Raw genomic sequence first — 11931 nt, 5'->3', positions numbered from 1 at the left:
TGCTCCCGCGGAAATCCGTGCTTCCACACCCACGCGGCACACGCGACTCTCTGGCAGGGGCAGGAGGCCCAGGGGCGCATCCGGGCGATCCAGAGAAAACCGTGGAGGATTAGGGCTGAGAGAGGCTGGTACCTGACTGGAGGCGCGGTGGTGGTGCAGAGGGGCGCTGAGACTGAGAGTGCCGAAGGAGCGCGGCGCCCCAACTCAGAGGGGCTTCGGGGCGCGGAAAGTGCCTGGACGACGGTCCGCGCATCGAAGGAAGGAGCTGCGGTTGGGTGGGAGCGGGCAGTGGAGGAGCCAAGGGAACCAGAGGGGTTGAGGAGATCCTGGCTTGGGGTGGCTCGAGGGTAGGGGCCGCGTGGCTCCACAGAAGATGTGTGCGGGGGCGCGAGGACGTTCCCCGCTAAGTCAATCGCTCGGGTGGTTTTCTCTCTTCGTCTAGTCCCAGAAGCTGCAGCTTCAGAGGTTGATGCGTGAGGAACAAGTTTTCGGAGGGCAGTCTAACGCGGAGAGCAGTGGCGGGCGGTGGAGAGAGTGGCCCCGTGGGTGGAGGCGCGGATACATGCTAGTCAAAGGCCCCGGGGCCCGGGACACGTTTTTGGCCCCATGAAACCCTGGTCCTTCCCCCCACTCCGGCTGCCTCCCGAAGAAGCGCCAGCCCTGCGAAAGGGGTATTGCTGCTGAGCAGAGACAGGGCTGGGCGCGCGCAGGCGGGAGGCAGGGAGGCAGGGTGGGGGGCGGGAGCCAAAGCTAAGGGGCGGACACAGAGTGGTGTCTTGCGCTCCATAAAGGGGCGGTGGGGCCGCCCTCTCCTTTGCGCCGGCAGTGGCCACTGGCGGGGAGCACGGCACGATGTCCGTTCACTGCCAGCAGAGCCCGGTGCTGGCAGGCAGCATCACTTTGGCGGTTTTGGGAGCAATGACACTGTACTTCGGGGAGCCCTCAGGCTACGGGAAGCACGCGGGGAGCCCGACCATGGCTGCCCACTTGCCCGCAGGCGCCGCCTGGTTCCTGCAGGAGCTGCCCTCCTTCGTGGTACCGTTGGGGATGCTCGTCTGGCAGCCCCGCGCTCTCTTTGGCCCGCCTGCGACTGTGCTTCTGGGCCTCTTTTGTGCGCATTACTTCCACAGGTAGCGTTTCCCCTGCGGGCGGGGTGTGCGGAGCGAGGCCAGCGTCTCGGTGTCCAGGAGCGCGGCGCGGCGCGCCGAGGACTGCCGAGGGGCTGCGCGGGCGCGGCTGCCAGGAGCGCAGGGCCGGCTCGCGCGCAGCACCTGTGCGGGCTGGGCTTGCCAGCCCGACACAGGGGAGCCGAGAAGCGGTGGCGGGCAGACGCCGCCTTCACTGCCCCTGGCCCCACGCACGCCTGGGTTCCAGTCCAAATCATCCGGCTGCTCCAGGGAAGGAGGTGGAGCGGGGCGGGAGGGACCCGGAAAGCTCAGTCTGGGCACAGCCGTCTGGGCGGGCTGGTCCAGGGATTTGAGAGTGTTTAGCTGTTCGCACCTCCAGAAGGAAACAGCTCAGAGGGACTGATCAACTTAATCTTTGTGGGTCTTAGGAGGGAGGTGGGCAGAGCCAGACCCGGACTTCAGTTGTGGGAAAGAGAACTGATGGGAACCCATTGGCCTGAGCGAGAGCACCCCGCTTCTCAGGCTTCACCCAAAAGGGACCGCTCTCACCACCAACTAATCTACCTTTCCAGTTCCCATGGGACTTAAGTATGAATGGGTCAAAGGTAACTTAGAGCTCAAATGTTCTTCTAAATTAAAAACCCCAAATTCCGAAGAACTTTGTCTTCTGGTCTGAGAAAGACAGACAGGAAGGAAACCAAGGGCTTTTAGGATCCAAATGACTGCTAACCTCCAAAAAAGACACAGGGGAAGGGGAGAACACTGGATTAGTTGCCTACTGTGCCCAGTCATTTAGCATCTATTATCTCATCTTGCACCATTGTGACCTTATGAGATGTGCATTTATAGACAAAGAAGGTGAGGCTGAGTAAGGTTAAGTGCCTGGATGAAGATGACACAGCTTGTGCCCAGCCGGGTTTAAATCTAAGCCTGAGCAACTCCGTGGTTCAAGCCCTTTTCACCATGGTAATAAGCAGGCAGGTACTCTATGCAAGGAGAAAACAGTCCATGGACTATCCACCGAAGGTTGACAAATCAGGCCAAGACCCCGAGTAGAAGCACAGCCTTCTATTTGAGTAGAGAATTTCTCGGATCCAAAGATCAAGGAAATCTAGGTTAGGAATCAGGGTAAAGAATGTCTCTGGAAGCTGAAAGGCATAATCCTCTCTCCCTTAAGGCAAAAGTGATGCCCAACTTCAGGAGGAGGAAATGTAGAGAAACTAATTTCAACCTGTTTTTCCTTATAGTCTTTTCTTATCGTCTCGATCTTTTTTATTGGTCAAGATTTACTATTTATGCAATCTTAACTGAATTCTCTTTTAAAAAGAGGTATTGGCAAGTAATAACCACAATTTCAGAAATGGGTGTCCTTTCCCCAGATACTTACTAAAAGTCTATTGTCGACAAAGTGAAGGTGTAGTTATTAACCACTTTATTTTACCCAGATTTAGGTATTTTAATTTGTATAGAAAGAAGGACTTTGGGTGTAGGAGATACGAGACCGTCTTTTGATTTCACTGTTTTTTGGAACAGACATTTGACAGAAAAATATGATTCAGACAATTACTTTTATCTTCAAATTTACTACTTACTGTCTGTTAGCACCATATACAATATTTTATGAGATCATTTTATCTTAGAGTAATGATTAGTGTTTTCTGACAATCTTATTAACATAATTTTTAGACTAGTTTTTAAAACCAAAAGGCACGTTGTACAATTAATTATGACAGGCATATTAAAAAAACACACACAAAGAGATAATTACCCATAAAATGAATATCAACATATTCTTCATCTCCTTCAGGGGAAAATTTAAAGTATCAGTAAAGGATTTGGGTATTGATTCTGCCTGAGGGGAAATTGTCCACTGAAAGACAACTCTGAATTAGTTGTCCCTGAGACATGAAAATGTGATGTTTACTCACCTTTCCTGTGTGAGCTCTTTCTTTGAAGTCACTGTGGTATTGGATCTGTCATTATTTTGAGTGCTTACAAGGTGTTCTGCTCTGTAGTAAACACTCTACATGTATTATCTACTAATTCTCCTGTTAACACATTTAGATAGGCACCAATATCACCCCTATTTTGCAGGTGGAAAACTGAGGCAAGCAAAAGTCATACAGTAACTTGGGAGCCAGGTTCAGACCCAGAGTTTGAATCCAGAATTCAGGCTCTTAGCTACCATGATAAACTATTTAATATTTGTACTTGCTGCCTTGTCCTTGCCTTTCAAAAATGATATTGAGGTTTGAATGTTTTTTAATTAGAAAAATGAATGTTCACTAAAGAAAAAATGGAAAATGCAAAAAGTAGGAAAACATCCATAATTTCAACACCTAAGTATATCAGTGGTTAGTTTTGGAACATTTTCATCAAGGCTTTTCTTTTTTAAAATTTATTTTTCAGTTACAATTGACATACAATATCATATTAGTTTCAGGCATGCAACATAGTGATTTGACATTTATATCTTACAAAGTGATCACCCCCATCAGTCTAGTACCATCTGACACTATTCAGTTAGCAATAGTATTGACTATATTACCTATGTTGTACTTTTCATCCTAGTGACTATTTTTGTAACTTGCAATTTGTACTTCTTAATCCATTTCACTGTTTAAAAAAACTTTTAAAAATTTTATCTTTCAATTACAGTTGATATTCAATATTATGTAAGTTTCAGTGTATAGCATAGTAGTTAGACAAATATTTATATTACTTATGAATTGATCCCCCCTAAGTCTAGTTACCACCTGGCACTGTACATAGTTATGACAATATTATTGACTATATTCCCTATGCTGTACTTTACATTCCCAGGACTGTTTTGTAACTACCAATTTGTACATCTTAATCCCTTTACCTTTTTCACCCAGCTCCCTAACCCCCTTCCCATCTGGTGACTATCAATTAGTTCTCTGTATCAATGAGTTTGTTTCTGTTTTGTTTATTTTTGTTTTTGAAATTCCACAGATGAAACATATGGTATTTGTTTTTCTCTGATTCATTTCACTTAGCATAATACCCTCTAGGTCCATACATGTTGTCACAAAGGGTAAGATTTCATTCCTTTTTTTTTTCTTCTAAATATATCTTTATTGATTTCAGAGAGAGGAAGATGAGAGGGAGAGAGAGAGTTGAAACACCAGTGATGAGAGCGCCATCACTGATCAGCTGCCTCCTACCCACTCCCAACTGGGGATCGAGCCTGCAACCCAGGCACGTGACCTGACCAGGAATGGAACCACGATCTCCCGGATCCCAGGTTGATGCTCAACCACTGAGCCACGCCCGGCTGGGCTCATTCCTTTTTTCTTTTTTTTTCTTTTTTTTTTTATGGCTGAGTAATATTCCATTGTATATATGCATATTGATGGACATTTAGGTTGTTTCCACGTCTTGGCTATTGTAAATAAGGCTGCAGTGAACATAGGGGTGCCTATATCTTTTTGAATCAGTGTTTTGGATTTCTTTGAATAAATATACAGAAGTGGAATTGCTGGGTCACATGGTAGTTCTATTTTTAATTTTTTTAGGAAACGTCATACTGTTTTCCATAGTGGCTGCAACAATTTTTAAACCCACAAACAGTCGATGAGGGTTCTGTTTTCTCTACATAGTTGCTGCACTTGATTTATTGAGGATGACCGTTCTGATGGGTGTGAGGTTATATCTCATTGTGGTTTTAATTTGAATTTCCCTGATGATTAGGGATATTGAGCATCTTTTCTTATGTCTATTGGCTATCTGTATGTCCCCTTTGGAGAAATGTCTCTTCAGGTCCACTGACATTTTTAAATTGGGTTATATGTCTTTTTGGTGCTAAGTTGTATGAGTTCCTTATATATTTTGGATATTAACCCCTTATCAGATGTATCATTGGTGAATACCTTCTCCCAGTCAGTAGGTTGCCTTTTTGTTTTGTTGATGGTTCCTTTTGCTGTGCAAAAACATTTTAGTTTGATGTCCCAGTAGTTTATTTTTTCTTTTGTTTCCCTTGCCCAAGGAGACATATAAAAAAAATTGCTAAGAGCAGTGTCAAAGAGTTTACTACCTATGTTTTCTTCTAAAATTTTCATGGTTTATGGTCTTACATTTAATTCTTTAAGCCATTTTGAGTTTAGTTTTGTATATGGTATAATAAAGTGGTCCAGTTTTATTTTTTTGCATGTATCTGTTCAGTTTTCCCAGCAGCATTTATTGAAGAGTTTATCTTTACCGCATTGTATATTCTTGCCACCTTTGTCATAGATTAATCAACCATATAGTCTTGGGTTTATTTCTGGGCTCGCTATTCTGTTTCATTGGTATATGTGTCTGTTTTTATGGCAGTACCATGATGTTTTTATTACTATGGCTTTGTAGTGTAGTTTTATATCAGGTAGCATTATATCTCCAACTTTGTTCTTCTCTCTTGATTGCTTTGGCTATTCTGGGTCTTTTGTGGTTCCATATAAATTTTAGGATTATTTGTTCTATTAATATGAAAAATACCATTGGTATTTTAATAGAGATTTCATTGAACTTGGCAAAGTAAATAGACATAGAAGTCCAAAAGGCACAGAGAGTCCCAAATAAGATAAACCCAAAGAGGCCCACACCAAGACACATAATAATTAAAATTACAAAGGTTAAAGACAAATAGAGACTCTTAAAAGTAGCAAGAGAAAAGCAGTTAGTTCTGTACTAGGGAGTTCCCATAAGACTGTCAGCTGATTTCTCAACAGGAACTTTGCAGGCCAGAAAGGCTTGGCACAAAGTATTCAAAGTGATGAAAAGCAAGGACCTACAAACAAGATTACTCTACCCAGCAAGGCTATTATTTAGAATTAAAGGAGTGCTAAAGAGCTTCCTAGACAAGAAAAAGCTAAAGGAGTTCATCACCACCAAACCAGTATTACAAAAAATGTTAAAAAGGGACTTCTTTAATAATAAGAAAAAAAGATCAAAATATAAATAATAAAGTGGCAGTAACTACATACCTATCAATAATTACTTTAAATGTAAGTGGATTAAATGCTCTAATCAAAAGACAGGGTGGCTGAATGGATAAGACTTTACCTTCTCCACCATCTTGACTAGCAGTCAAGGTTTTAATTTTTTTTTGGAGATTTTTTCCACTTGTTATATTTACACTTGTTATGTTGAGTATATATAAATGCACTTTACTTCTGTCTGATTACCCCAAATTTTATACTAAGTATTTTCACACATTATAGAGTCTTTGGAAATATCATCTAAATGGCGGCTTGTGACTTCATCTCAAGTACAAATGATAATTCACCCATCCATTAATTTATAGTTGAACATTTAATTTCCCCCTTTTTTGATATGGGTGGAGAGAAGGAGCTAGGTTAAATAAGCTGTGATGCACATTTTTTCATCTACATTATTTTCAGAATTTAGGATTATATCCCTAGTCAATAGTCCCAGAAGTGGTTCTAAGTCTATGAGCACTTTTGCTTTAAGGATTTAAGAGTTGTGTGGCTTGATAATGAGGGTACAGTAAGGAAAAAGCATCAGGCTGCCTTGGCTTTACCCTGTCCTGCACATAGATAATAAACAGAGAATAAGATGGAGGGACAAGGGCTCAGGACGAAGGCTGGCTCAGGTGTGGCCTAACTCTTTTGCAAAATATTCCCTAGGGACTGTTCAGAACAGCACTATGTCCAGTTGGATAGAAGTTAAAACTCTTTGCACTTTTCTCCATACAAGGATGATGCACTAGAATGTAAGTTTCAAAAGGGAAAAGGATTTTTGTCTCATTTTGTAATGGCTGTGTCCTCAGTGTACAGCAAAGGGCTTACACATAGTTGATACTAAAATTTGTTGAATGCATGAATGACCTCTGCTTCTGACATCTGTACAGACAGAACTGTGGGAGACCTAGCGACTGCTTAGAAATCATTATTGCTGAGACTGCTATGTCAACTCAGATAATTCCTCTCCCTTTGGAATCTATTGTTGTGGATGTTTGGATGATTTAACTACATGAAAATGCTGCATAAGCATGTTACCTAATCCCACTGTCAAGATTGTTTGAAGTTAAAGTTCTCTCACCTCTCGTTGACCTTGACTAAAGTCCTGGAATGACCCTTTGTCCAACACTCTCTGATTGTCTTTATGTTCCCAAGCAGCCTTGGTGTCCCATGCAATGGTTATCATGTGTCCTATGCCTGTAGCAGCTGATGTCATATTCAAACCTTGGATGTGACCTTAGTATTAGGATGACAAAGAAAAAGAAATCTCTTTTCACAAAAATGTGACTGTATTGTGAAAAGTTGCTGGGCAGTGTGATCTTCCATAATGCACAACCTGAAGCAGAGTGGAATACACACATTAGAGCCTATTTGAATTTAGAGAGATCTTTCCTGGGGTTTAGATGCTGAAACAAATGATACTTTCTAATCAGTAAAAAATAAAAAATAAAAAAAAGGTGGCTTCAATAGGATGTCTCTTGCTTTATTGGTCAGTCGTTCTCCGGCCACATGAATTCCTCCTTATCCTTCAAGACTCAGTTCAGGCACCACTTCCTCCAAGAAACCTTCCCTGAGTCCCTTCGCCTTTGTAAATCCAGGTGTGATGCTGTTCCTTGGGCATTCACAGCAGCCAGTGTGGCCTTTAAGGAAATTTCGTTCTCATCTGTCCAGCCTCTTCATTTTACAGAAGCAAAGAACCAAGAGGTTTAGTCACTTAGGGGCAAAGAGGGGACTGGAACTTGAGGCTCCTGACGTGCCCTGCCAGTATTTCTACAATCCCATATGAGGTGCAGATGTCTCAAATATTCAGAAGTAATCAGCATCACAAAGGACATTATTCATTGGCTGAGAATCAGAATGGTGATTAATGCCTACGCTAGAAATCATCTGGACAAATTTCTCCTCTTGCAGATTGAGAAGGAGGAAAGTTCCAGGCCCAGACCACATTTTTGTGGTCACTTAATCTTGTGTTAAGGACATTCATGAAACATAATTTGAATCAGTTAAGAGGCACTAGAGGGTTCTTTAGAATGGGGTGGTGGTGGTCAGCAAACATTTTTTTTGTAAAAAGCCAATCGTAACCATTTTAGGCTTTGCAGTCATATAGTTTCCATCATAACTACTTAAATCTGTTGTTATAGCATGAAAGCAAAACAGACAATATGTAAACAAATGAGCATGGTTGTGTTTCAATAAAACTTGGTTTACAGAAACAGTCAGTGGTCTCTATTTGGCCTGTGGGACATATTTTGCCTGCCCTTTTTAAAGAAAACTATAAATGACATAGCTTTATATTCAGTGCCCTGCTAATTCTCTAATAAAACTTTGTTATATTCTATAGCAAAGTAGTGGGCATGTTTTAGAAAATTTCTGCTACATTTAGGTAAGAAATTGGTAATAAACATACTTTTCTGAGTATTTATGGGTGCCAAGTCCTTTATTTGAACCTTTGTGAGAAATATTAGGAGGCTAGGAGTTTACACTGTAAATGGGCTGACATCATAAGCACATCTTAAAAATATAGAGCTACGTTTGCCAAAAAAGTAAAACAAGCTTTAGAGATCTTGACCCTTTCACTTTTACTACATTGAAGAAATGATCAACTTTTTGCCCATTTTATTTTTATTATTTTTTTAGTGAGAATTAGTCCTTTATTATTTCAGATCTGTCAGCAAACATTTTTTTTGTAAAAAGCCAATCGTAACCATTTTAGGCTTTGCAGCCATATAGTTTCCATCGTAACTACTTAAATCTGTTGTTATAGCATGAAAGCAAAACAGACAATATGTAAACAAATGAGCATGGTTGTTTCAATAAAACTTGGTTTACAGAAATAGTCAGTGGTCTCTATTTGGCCTGTGGGACATATTTTGCCTGTCCTTTTTAAAGAAAACTGTAAATGACATAGCTTTATATTCAGTGCCCTGCTAATTCTCTAATAAAACTTTGTTATATTCTATAGCAAAGTAGTGGGCATGTTTTAGAAAATTTCTGCTACATTTAGGTAAGAAATTGGTAATAAACATACTTTTCTGAGTATTTATGGGTACCAAGTCCTTTATTTGGGAATGTGATGTTCAGTCAAGAAAAGGGGCCTGTTTGGTGGCCTATGACTGAAAATTGCCCTCCATGCATCTTGTCTTTGAATTCCTCTCCTCTTTTTAATTTCCAAATACTTTTTGTATCTATGCCGCAAGATCCAAATCTACTATCTAAGCCTTAAATCAGGCTCTGGGCCATTTTAAAAATTCTTCCATTATATGTCATGAAGGCTGATCCTAGAAGTTACTGTGAAGAAAATATGACAATTTGCTTTTGACATTTTTCCCATCTGAGGAAACATCCCAAGATGCATTTCTGTGTACACTCTCTGATTTATCTCTGTCTCTATCTGCCCCTTTTTAACAGCAGTGCATGGTCTCACTTCAGTCTCTCAGCAAATGCTCTTTGTTTGCCCAAAGTTACATATCTGATAAACACATCTCAGTACTAGAGAATTGGGTCCTTTTTTCCCTTATTACTGAATTTTGAAAGTTTTAAAATATATATATTTTGCATACAGTCTTTTACCAGATATATGCTGTGCAAATATTTCCTTCTAGCCTGTATGGCTTGTCTTTTTCATTTTCTTAACTGTCTTTTGAAAAGCAGAAGTTTCAAGTTTTGATGAAGTCCAATTTTTCTATTTGTTTTTGTGGTTTTGGTATTACATCCAAGAAATCTTTGCCTAATCTGAAGTCACAAGGGTTTTCTCTTACATGTCCTTATAGAAGATTTATAGTTTTAAGTTTTACATTTATATCTAAGATCCATCTTGAATTAATTTTTATATAGGATTGGAAGTATGAATCAGAGTTCTTTTTTGGGGGGGGGGTGGTATGGATAGCCAGTTGTTCCAGTAACATTTGTTGAAAATGCTTCTCTTTCTCTATTAAATCTCTCCTGCTCCTCATGACATGAACAGAGAGTTCACCAAACACATGTATGTCAAATAAGAACATGGAAAGATGCTCAACATCATTAGAGAAGTGCCAATCAAAACACAGTGGGATAAAACTATGCAGCCACTGGAATGGCTAAAATTAAAAAGACTGACAATACCAAGTGTTGATGAGGAGGTAGAGGAGCTAGAACTCTTATACGTTGTTGACGGGAATGCAAAATGGCAACCACTTTGGATATTTTAAAAGTCTTTTAAAAATGTAAACCTACCATATGACCTATCCATTGCTAGCTAATTTCTTAAGAATAATAAAAAGCACATGTTCATACAAAAAGTTGTATACAAATATTTATAGCAGATTTATTTTTTATTCATTCATTTATTTATTTTAATCCTCACCTGCAGATATTTTTTCCATTGATTTTCAGAGAGAGTGGAAAGGAGGGGGGGGAAGAAGAGAGACGGGTATGAGAGAGAGAAACATGAATATGAGAGACATTGATTGGCTGTGCCCTCCCACATGTGCCTGAAATGGGGGTTGGGGATCAAACCTGCAACCCAATTGCATGCCCTTGACTGGGAATCAAACCCAAGACCCTCTGGTGCACAGGCTGACACTTTAACCACAGAGCCACATTGCCAGCCAGGGCACAGCTTTATCTGTAGTAGCCAAAAACTGGAAACCACCCAAATGTCCATCAACAGATAAATGAGTAAAACTGTGGTATAGCCATGTATTAGAATACTATGCAGCAATAAAGAATGAATGAACTACTGACGTATGCAACAACATAGATGAAACTGAAAATAATTATTGTTGCTGAAAGGAGGCAAGTAAAAAGAGTGTATGCTTTTATATTCTATTTGTATAAAATTCTATGAAATTCACACTAATCTATAGTACAAAGAGAATATTAGTGGTTTCCTGGGGGGGGGGGGGATAGAAGAGTGAAATTATGAAGTGTATAAGCAAACTGTTGGTGGTGATGGATATGTTCTTTATTTTGATATAATCATAATAGCTTCAAAATTTGTCAAATTTCATATTGTTAATATGTGCAGTTGATTGTTAATTATACCTGAAAAGAGATTTAAAAATACTGTAGTTAGGCCTGTGAGAAAATTGTATGTATGTGTGGCCCTGTGTCACTGAGAATTGTTCAAACTTTCAGTTTAACAATAGCTGAAAACGTCACTTTTTTTTGGCCCAGAAATTTCACCTGGGGGAAATACTCAAGAGAATAATACAAAAGAAAGACATCAATTTACACAAAGTTGTAGTATTTTTATTCATAACTCTGAAACATTGGAAGTTACTTAAATGCTCTATAATTGAGGGCTGATTGTAATTGATTTGAATATTATATATACTTAAAAATATTAGTCTCTTGGACTGTATCTATGATGGATATAAGTATATAGTCATTTGCTGAAAAGATAACACATAAAATACACTCTGAATAAATTCACATCAATGTGTATGAATTAATATTGATAATGGAATGTAAAGACCTTTACCCTCTCCCCTTTTACATTTTGTTGTCACAAATGATCCCTATTTATTTTTAGTTCATTTCCAAATTGCAGTAGCTATTGTCTTCCCTTTTGAAAATGTTTTCTTCTCTTTTAACCTTTATGTTATATTTATGTGTATAACACCTTATTCTAAAAAAGGTTGCAGTTTCCTGCTTCTGTCTGTCTGTTACTCATTTTATTCATAGTTTTGTATCCATTTGTATTTTTGTTTCAAGTAGAATAACCCTCTTTAGTATTTCCTGTAATTGAGGTCCTGTGGTGGTAAATTCCCTCAGCTTCTATATGTCTGGAAAAATCTTAATTTCTCCTTCTTATCTAAAAGATAACTTTGCTGGATATATTA

The 11931-nt window shown here is 39.9% G+C and overlaps 1 protein-coding gene across 1 annotated transcript in view; it reads left to right on the top strand.

Moving 5' to 3' along the window:
- Positions 1 to 819: 819 nt before the first annotated feature.
- Positions 820 to 11931, top strand: part of SRD5A2 (steroid 5 alpha-reductase 2) — a 33439-nt gene continuing 22327 nt past the window's right edge. The window contains exon 1 of the mRNA XM_016218924.2: positions 820 to 1130. Within this exon, the coding sequence (XP_016074410.1) occupies positions 853 to 1130 (278 nt within the window). The 5' untranslated portion in view covers positions 820 to 852. The remainder of the gene's footprint in view (positions 1131 to 11931) is intronic.

This window comes from Miniopterus natalensis, chromosome 13 (genome assembly GCF_054644295.1).
Source record: "Miniopterus natalensis isolate mMinNat1 chromosome 13, mMinNat1.hap1, whole genome shotgun sequence".
Classification (NCBI taxonomy): domain Eukaryota; kingdom Metazoa; phylum Chordata; class Mammalia; order Chiroptera; family Miniopteridae; genus Miniopterus; species Miniopterus natalensis.
Note: the sequence above shows the minus strand (reverse complement) of the source record. Positions and strands in the feature narration are given on the sequence as shown.